This window comes from Neoarthrinium moseri, assembly GCF_022829205.1.
Source record: "Neoarthrinium moseri strain CBS 164.80 chromosome Unknown scaffold29_Wmoseri_CBS_16480, whole genome shotgun sequence".
Taxonomy (NCBI): Eukaryota; Fungi; Ascomycota; class Sordariomycetes; order Amphisphaeriales; family Apiosporaceae; genus Neoarthrinium; species Neoarthrinium moseri.
Window position 1 is genome coordinate 318,551 of NW_026055143.1, and position 8,988 is coordinate 327,538.

Sequence of the window (8,988 nt, forward strand, 5' to 3'; positions counted from 1 at the left end):
GACTAACTCTTGTCTCTCTTTCTCTTCTCTGTGCCATGTGATTCCGAAAGCATGGCCCAAAACATGGCATGCGGGAAGATGATATGCCTTCCGCCCTATCTGCACTCCAAGAACGCCGCACCCCTATGAAGGCCAAAGTCAAGGCCATGCCAGTCTCCCTTGTGAAAAAGTCTTGTCCTCTGAATGGCTTCCTTCCTTCTTTTCCTCATTTGAATGCCAGGGGTATAATTAATGTCATTATTACATGACGCCATGTCCTCTTCTCTCTCTGAAGCCAGGTAGCTGGTCACACTTGTCCGTCCGTCCCAGCTCGACAATCCTTGCCGACCGTTTGTCCATTACTGCTTTCCCGCCAAGAACATCGCCTTGAAGTCCGCATTGGACTTGGGCGTGGAACCGGTGTCGGCACCGTCACCGTTCGCCTCGGTCTTCGCACCACCGCCGTATCCCAGTCCGGCTCGCTGCTTCGGCTTCTGGCCGCTAGCAACCGGTCTTCGTATAGCCATCGGGGGCTTCATCAACTTGTTTCCCGGTTTCTCTGCCTTTGTCTTGAAAAGCTCCTCTACTGAACCGACGCGAATTTTCTTCCCCGCGTCAATCTCGAAACCATTGAGGGCCATCATGGCCTTGCCGACAGTGGCAACGTTCGCATATTCAATGATGGCTCCTTGATGATCTGGTCGCAAGACCACTTTGACGATGTCACCGTGCTTCTCCGCAAGAGCCCGAACGCGGGCATCATTGACGGTGTCTGGCAGATCCAAGATGGCCATGGATCGGGCTTGGATTTCGCGGCCGGAAGGACCGCTGTCGTCGGTTGCCATGGTTGCGTCCGCGTCCGTGCTAGGGGCCGGCGACGAGGCAGCCGAGTGGGAACCAGTTTTGGTAGAGGCGGTGGGCTTGTAATTACTTTCCTTGCTCAGCTCCACCTCGATGATGTTGGATCCCAACTTTGTCTTGTCGAGTTCTGCTGCTTTCTCTGCTTGCTCCTTGGTCTCCATAACCGCAAAGGCAGTGCCCCGATTTTGGCCCTTGAGGTTCTTGAGGAGATTGATTGATTCCACCTTTCCATATCTCGAAAACAAGACTCGGAGATCGTCTTCACTGGACTTGAAATCAAGGTTTTTGATGCGGAGTTCTCGACCCTCGGCGACTGCACCCTCGCGTCTCTTCTTTCCAGTCGGATTTGAGTATTTGGAGAGTAGGTGAAACTTCCCTTCCAGAACCTTGCCGTCGAGCCGGGTTGCCTTGGCGGCACTTTCAGGATCACTGAATGAAATGTAACAGAAACGGCGATGGGTGTTGAATCGCAGGGATGGGAAGCGAATGCTGAAGACCTCTCCACAATCTTTGAACAGAGTACGGATGTACTCCTCGTCCGCCGTCGGTGGGTAGTTTGCCACATAGATGGTAAGCCCAGCACCAGGCTTGACAGAAATCTGTGACTCGCCGAGGTACTTCTGGTCGCGGAGCAGAGCAGATCGCATCTCTTCTGGCGATTCGAATTCAATCAGGGCCGAGGTCGTGCTGCCGTCCGCCTCCTTTTTGGTGGTCAGATTGAGGATGTGGCCGTAGTCCCTGAAGTACTTCTTCAGTGCGGTCTGGGTTACATCTGGCGGGAGATTCCGAACCATGATAGAAGTATTCTCTCGGTCGCGCTTCAAGCTCTGGTCACTAGCTGCTGCATCGGTTCCGTTCACGTCGGCATTCTTGGGACGCTTGTTCGTGATTGCTGTTGTGGCCTCTTCCATTGTATCGGCGCGTTTCCTCTTGGAACCTGATGGCGACTCACTCATGGAAACATCTACAACTTCGGCTGCGGCCGCCTGTTGAGCAGCCTGGGCTTGTGCGGCGTATGCAGATTCGGCCTCTGCTCGCTCCCGTGCGCGGCGCTTCTCTATGCCCCGGCGTGTCTTGTGGATCGTGTCCAGCGCGCGGCGCAGAGTTGGGGGTTGCTCATAATCGTTGCAATGCTGATGGCAGACCTCCATAACACGCTCGGGCCAATCTAGACCTTTGGTCTGAAGAGCTCGCAGCAAGACGTCGGTGGCGTGGGCGGGAACGCGTACGGGCTTCACCCCATTTGCTGGGGTGGCAGGTGTCGGGCTTCGCTGTCTCGGGCGAGCGGCGTAGATCATCATCTCCCACAGATAGTAATTGAGCCAAAAATCGTAGCTGTTGGCGAACAGAGCCTTGTCGGCCAGGTTTTTCCAGATATTCCGAGCCTCCTCAACCTCCCCCTTTTTCTCGGTAAGATACTGGATGAGGATTCGCTCAAGGCGATAGTTGGGGTCTCCCCGGTACTCCTCTTTGTAAAGGCGCTCCCCCCATAGTTGGACATCCTCGAGTGCGGCGAGCAGCCCTACGTCGGCAATATCAACGGCATCGTCCGGTGCGTTGGGGTTCATGGCGGTTCGTTTGAGATATCCACACCAGGCAGCATACATGTCGATGACACCTGTCATGCCATTCTTGTCAAGAGCCTTGGCGTTAGTAGCAGCGTGTTTGATAGCCTCGACATCGTGGAAGGCCCATCCAGCCTCTTCGGCGTTCAGGATGTAGCGGGACCACAAGTCACCCGACCAAGGACAGTGTGAGGTCGCGCGCTGCAGGACGTTCAGAGAGTCTGGCAGGGGCATGTGGGATGGCGCCAAATCCCTGAGCGTGGAGAGATAGACCATGTAGTTCATCCAGATGTCGTGCTCAAAAGCTAGGGCGCCGGTGAGAGCACGCGAGAACAGAGCCAGGGCGAGGGTGATGGCCAGGACGGGATCTTTCGGGTGGTTCCGCGGAGAGGTGGTTTGTATGATCTCCCAGTCCAGGTAGTCCCTGAGGGCCGTCTTGTAGGCCTGTTCGTCGCCAGACCTGGCCAGCTTGTTCAGCTCCAGCTCGCGGCGCTCTCGGTCGTTGTAGGCGTCCTTGGCAGGCTGGGCGGCGGCCGTAACCTCCTTGAACTCGGACTCGTACGCGGCATTGTTGTAGGTGCTGAGGAAGCTGGAGAACATCTGCGAGGTCTCATCCCAGGTGGCATGAGGGATCTGCAGGCGGTCGCGGAACAGGTGTGTGATGCGCCTGACGCCGACGGGGTTGCGACTGCGGGCGAGCTGCTCCTGCTCGATGGAGACCCAGCGGTTCCAGAACTCGTGGCTGTCGTTGAGGCGGTACTTGATGGCCTCGTAGCCCTCGCTCCAGAGGCTGAGGGCCAGCTCGAAGGAGAAGAGCTCGCGGCCGAGCTGCTGTTCCTCCTCGGACCATCCGGCCTCGGGGTTCTGGCAGTCGTTAAACAGCGACCAGAAGTACTCGCAGTAGGCGAGCCAGATCTTGAGGCTGCCGGGCTCGGCGCCGATGGCCTTCTTGAACAGCTCGACGACCTTGACGCGCTCTTCGAGATCGGCGGGCCGGCGTTCCTCGACGTAGGCCAGCCAGCTATCCTCTCCGACGGGGTTGGCCATGGTCGTCGGGAAGGGAAACAGGGTGGGGTTTGTCACGGATGGCGAGCAGTGTAAATGGTCAACCTGGGGTTGTCACCATTGGAGATGCGCGCTGTACGGGGTGGGCCTGTCGTTCCCTCTCTTGTTTTTTCCTCTTCCTTTGTCTTCCTGATAGGGTGAGAAGCGCCAGGTATGAGAAGGTTGAAGGATGGCGGGTTTGCAAGAAACCAGACAAACCAACACAGGTCGCCAGTTGGATTCAACGGCAGTCGGTTGCAAGCAAGGCAACCGGAAGTGGAGTGGGATCGTAATCGTGGATGCTGTGCTGTCAAAAGCTGTGCGGTCGACGGGTGCCGGCCTTGTTCGTGGTGCCTCGTTCGTAGTGGTGCCCGTTCGTTTTCGCGCGCGTGGCTCTGGCTCCAGTTTGCTGGTCGGCCTCGGAGCTAGAACCCACTACCGACATGCGATGATGCTAAAAAGCCTAAAAAGTGCCACGGCCCTGAGCTCTCACTCACTTCTCTCTCTCTCTCTCGGGTGCGTGCCGTCCGTCTTCTTAGCTCGGGTCTGGTTGTCGTCGTGGTTCGCGGTCGCGGTCGCGGTCCTGGTCCTGGTCCTGATCTCCAGCCTCTTCGTCTGCGCGCTCTCCTCTGCTCGGAACGGTGGGTGTCTGTAGGCCGGCTCAGAAAAGGAGAAAAGAAGACCCCTACCAGCTGCCGACCGGGAAGAAGTGAAAAAGACCCGACAAGGGAGGTGGCCGGATCCAGTATGAGATCAGCGCCAGCGCGCGGCGGGAAGCACGGGAGATTGAGCTACTCGGATCGTGGCCTGACGTTCAGCTCTATTGACTCGCGTGCGTCTGCCGCGGTTGCCTTGTGACCCTCAGCGCAACTTGGCGATGTATGCGATATGTGCGTGTATGTATACGTGTGTGTATGTATGTACGTATGCTTGTATATTCTACCTTGGTTATTTGGGCAGGGTGCGATAGGTCTTGCTTGTGTGTTGTCTAAAACAACACAACACAGCACACAGCACACAGCCAGACGGACGACGGACACAGCACTGGAGGACACTGTGAAGTCGCTTCCCACGTGCAAGATTCGAGTCTGTCCTGGCCCGGAAGCACTTGTTGGCGGCGGCGGAGTGACTCTGATTAGTTCCTATGAAAACCAAGGCGCGCGCGACTCTCGTGTACTGTCGCATGGATACAGGATTGTGTGAAGGAATTAGTTCACTAGGTGGCAGTGGTCTCTCTTTTCTTCCCTTTACGTATTTTCGTCCCAGCTACTGCTGCTCTCGGACTCGCTTGCTTCACTTTTTTTTTGTGAGTCGATGGTGCGAACCCCCACAAAATGTGGAGGGCCGCAATTTAGACTGGGCTGGCTGCTGTGGCCTGCCTGCCGTCCTTCTGTCATTTATCGATGCGAGTCCCTTTGTCTTCACGACGCAGATGCCCCAAGATACCCCAACCGCTCGCTGGCCCTGCCGACCGCGTTGCCGTTGCGCGTTCGCTACATACCGTACCCAGTAGCTACACAGGTACTTGACTACCGTCGCCCCGGTCTCGCGGGACTAATGTAACGTCTACGGGCCCTGCCAGCCGCAGCGAGGTCCATGCAAGCCTCCGGGCTGTCGGGGTTTGCTCTTCAGCCTCTGCAAGCCCATCCTGCCCCGGGGCATCCCCCACTACAAAGTACCCGAGTTACCACAGCAGATCCGTTGGCTGGCTGGCTGTTGGCTGGCGCTAGGCCCAACCCCTGAGCGCCCGCCAGCCCGCCCTCCTTTGGTCTCTGGTCTCACCGTGGTGCCTCACGCGATAGGGAGTGCCCCAGCACTAACAGCCAGCCGCCTAGCCCTTTCGGCTGGCCGGCGATTGAAACGGCAACCTAGCGCTCCAGTGGACCCCGAAAGGGTGCGAGCCAAGCACCAGTCAGCACTCGTTCGGGGCCTAGTCCGATGCCCTGTTGCTTGCCAGGCTTGCGCTGCTCGAATCACCTCCAGCCCTGTCTGCCAACGTCGTCATTGTGCAACCACCCAGCGCCAGGGGTGGCCCCCCTCCCCCGTGCGCCCAGCGGCCCAGGCCTGGCCGCTGTGTGGGCTGGCCAGGCTTGGGCTGCAAGCTTAAAAACGTAACTTAAGGCGAGTGCCTCTGTGCTAACATGACAGGCATCCCAGATACCATTGTACGGTAGTACATACGAGTTAGGAGAATTGGCAACTAGTATGGAGCTATGTAAACTTACGTGGTCGACTACTGCTGTGTTTGGCTCCAATGGTCACCTGTGGGCGCGAACACCCCCGTGCCGACTGCCATGGAAGAACCATTGACGAGACCAGCGCCGGATCGAGCTGCAAATACCGAAGCGGCAGAGCTCAACTTTTCTTTTGTCTCTCGAGATGTGCAAGCCGCATGACTATCGCAGATTAGTAATCCAGTCATCCTCGCCAGTTTCAGTCAAGACTCCAGGTGGCGCCTCACAGTCCGAGTAACGTTGCGTCGATTCTCGCTTTTCCCCCGACACTTATATTAGGGCTACCTGCCTTAAAGTAATACCAAACAGAAATTTGGTAGTGAAGCCAATGAGAAATCTAGAACACTGGTATAGCTCGTCTTGGCGAGCCAGCCAGGCGCAAAAATGGAAAGTTACCTCAACTTGCGACAGTGGCAGGCACATGGTAATGAGCAAATGGCGTACCTGCACCACACAAGTTCCTCTTGTCTGGCAGTCTGCAACAAGGCTTGATCATCAAACGCGATAGCCATGGTTCGTTTGGTGACAAGACGAGTATGCTACTCGCCTTGTGTCAGTCAGCAGTTGGTAGCTCGGAAAACTTTTGCAGTACCCGCAAGGTAGGGCACTTGGCACCAGGCTTCGGAGCTCATCAGTATCTGAGCGTGCGTACCTACGAATCTTGGAAGTATGCACCTATTGTTCCCTAGAAATAAGTAGGCACAACATAGAAAGGACACATGCCTATATTAAGCTGAGTATGGTCGGCTCGCCTCCACCTCCTGCCAGCTACCTAAGTATGCAAGCCTGAAGCCGGTATTTTTTTTTTTTTTATATATTTGGCCAATCACCGCCTGGTAATTGTCCCGGACCAAACCGTCCGGTGGACATAGAACCTTGCGCTTCAACGGCGGCGAGAACCATATGAAGCTCAGTTCGCCCTCAAAGAATCAGCCTTCCAACATGGATTCGGTCATTTAGGGATTTGCTCGTCGGCCAAGTCTCGGAATTGTTACCGACCAAGCCTTGGAACCATGTCGCAAAATGTCCCATCGTCGCGTGGCTCTTCTGTTGTCTCAACCAAGTCATGACGTAACATTAGCATGTGGAATGGTGGAAGCTGGCTTCAACGTCATACATTATACGACTTCCACAATGTTTGCCGCCGATGCGCGACCTGGTATTTCCTCATTTGGTTGCAATCGCGGGGTATGGAGCATAACGTCCTTGTTACGTGAGGCTTTGTAACTCTCGTCATGACTGCTTATAACCGCTACCTCCTGTGGACGTTGTTTCTGCGTGTCCCTGCGACTTTGATATCGTGATAGCCATTCCCTTATAACGAACCGCTTCCACATAACCACCAACTCCATTCCAGAACTTGGAGAAGCCAGTTGAGACGGAAGTCCAGCCCAATCATTCATCATGGCCACCTCGAAAGCGGCCTATGCGGCTGAGCAGGCTATTGGCCACGACGGCAGTACCATTACGCAGCAAGATGTTTCCGACTACACGAAAACCGGCGACCCTTCCTCGACCATGAAAGCCCTTGTGTGGCTCGCCAAGAACAAGGTCGAGGTACAAGACGTCCCGAGGCCACGCATTCTCGAGGATGGCGATGTCATTCTCAAGGTTACCGGCAGCACCGTCTGCGGCTCCGATCTGCACTTACTTCACGGCAGTGTCGTTCAGCTCAAGAAGGGTGACATCCTAGGCCACGAGTTCTGCGGCATCGTCGATGAGGTCGGCTCGGGGGTCAAGAAGGTCCAGAAGGGCAAGCGATACGTAGCCAGCTTCCAGATTGCCTGCGGTGACTGTTTCTTTTGCAAGCAGAAGCTCAGCAGTCAGTGCGAGAAGACGAACTCGAACACCACTGAGAGGGCAATGTATGGCGGACAGACCGCGGGCATGTTTGGCTACAGCCACTTCGTTGGCGGATTCGCGGGTGGACAGGCCGAGTACGTCAGGGTACCGCTCGGCGACGTCAACTTGCTGGAGATCCCTGAGGATATACCCGACGAGAAGGCATTGTACCTCAGCGATGTGCTACCCACAGCCTATAATTGTGCCAAGGATACGGCCGTCTATGAAGGAGATCAGGTTGCAATCTTTGGCGCCGGTCCGATTGGCCAGATGGCCGGTCAGTTTGCGGTTGGCCTGGGCGCGAGCAAGATCATTTTCGTCGACACGGAACCGCGGCTGAGCATCGTCAAGGACAAGTGGCCTAGTCAGCACAGTGACAAGATCCAGACAATCGACTTCAAAGAGCTGAGTTTCGGGGTTACGAATAAAGAGACGGTCGTTTCGAAGCTCAAAGAGATGTGCGGTGGACGCGGACCCGACGTAGCACTTGAGTGCGCCGCTGGCGAATACGCAAAGGGTTGGCTACACTGGCTGGAGATACAGACAGGTGCCGAGACGGACACGAGCGAGATCCTCAATGAGATGATCGAGGGTGTCAGAAATTTTGGTCGGTGTGGTGTGACCGGCATATATGTCGGCTATGTAAGTGTAGTCATCCTCTCGTTGGCGTCATCAAAGACCTTGATGGCCATTCTTCAACCCCCCCTCCCCCAACACTATTCTCTTCTGCCATTTGAGGGATATTATTCCCATGCATAATCGCTAATACTTGCTCAGACAAACCATTTCAACATCGGTTCCATGATGCAGCGCGGTGTGCGCCTCATTGGCAACGGCCAAGCGCCCGTGCATTTGTATTGGGAGAAGCTGCTGGACCAAATCAAGACTGGCGAGCTCGATCCACTACAGATGGTCTCGCACAGATTCAGCATCGAGGATATTGACAAGGTATATTACGCGTTCGAGAAGAAAGAGGATGGAATGCAGAAGGTGTTTGTGGAAACAAAATTCTCGCTACCTGCGTGCCAAGGGTGCCCCAAGTTGACCAGGTTGTAAGAGCGTAATGCCGGCTAATAGTTAAGATGGCAAATTGTCTGTGTCAGGAAATATATTCGACGGTTCAATAGCCTTTGAAGAAAGAAAAAGCTCCATCAAAAGAGTGATCCAAACAACATATCCAGCGTTAGTTTGCTTGATTTTCCGGTCGTGGACTATGAAATAAGATTCTTAACATCAATCAATAGTACTTTGTATACACTGTCCGCTTCCCAATTGAGTATTACATGGCAATTTCTCTATTTCACTCCTCGCTGCATATATTTTGAATGGGAAATGTAACTTCGCTAACTTAGAAGTCAGATCTTGGTTTGTAGATGTTATAAGACGAAATCTGGACTAGGCATGAAGCAGTCAAGGCGGGATTACAACGGTTAAAATCCCCCTCCCCCCAAGACGTCCACGGA

The 8,988-nt window shown here is 55.0% G+C and overlaps 2 protein-coding genes across 2 annotated transcripts; one reads left to right on the forward strand and one right to left on the reverse strand.

Moving 5' to 3' along the window:
* Nucleotides 1-338: 338 nt before the first annotated feature.
* On the reverse strand, nucleotides 339-3,452 carry JN550_007552 (uncharacterized protein; the record flags this gene model as incomplete). The annotated part of the gene is made up of 1 exon (XM_049319415.1): nucleotides 339-3,452. One exon carries the CDS (start codon nucleotides 3,450-3,452, stop codon nucleotides 339-341), a length of 3,114 nt encoding a protein of 1,037 aa, XP_049170528.1.
* Nucleotides 3,453-7,087: 3,635 nt separating this feature from the next.
* On the forward strand, nucleotides 7,088-8,581 carry JN550_007553 (uncharacterized protein; the record flags this gene model as incomplete). The annotated part of the gene is made up of 2 exons (XM_049319416.1): nucleotides 7,088-8,167; nucleotides 8,303-8,581. 2 exons carry the CDS (start codon nucleotides 7,088-7,090, stop codon nucleotides 8,579-8,581), a joined length of 1,359 nt encoding a protein of 452 aa, XP_049170529.1.
* Nucleotides 8,582-8,988: the final 407 nt, after the last annotated feature.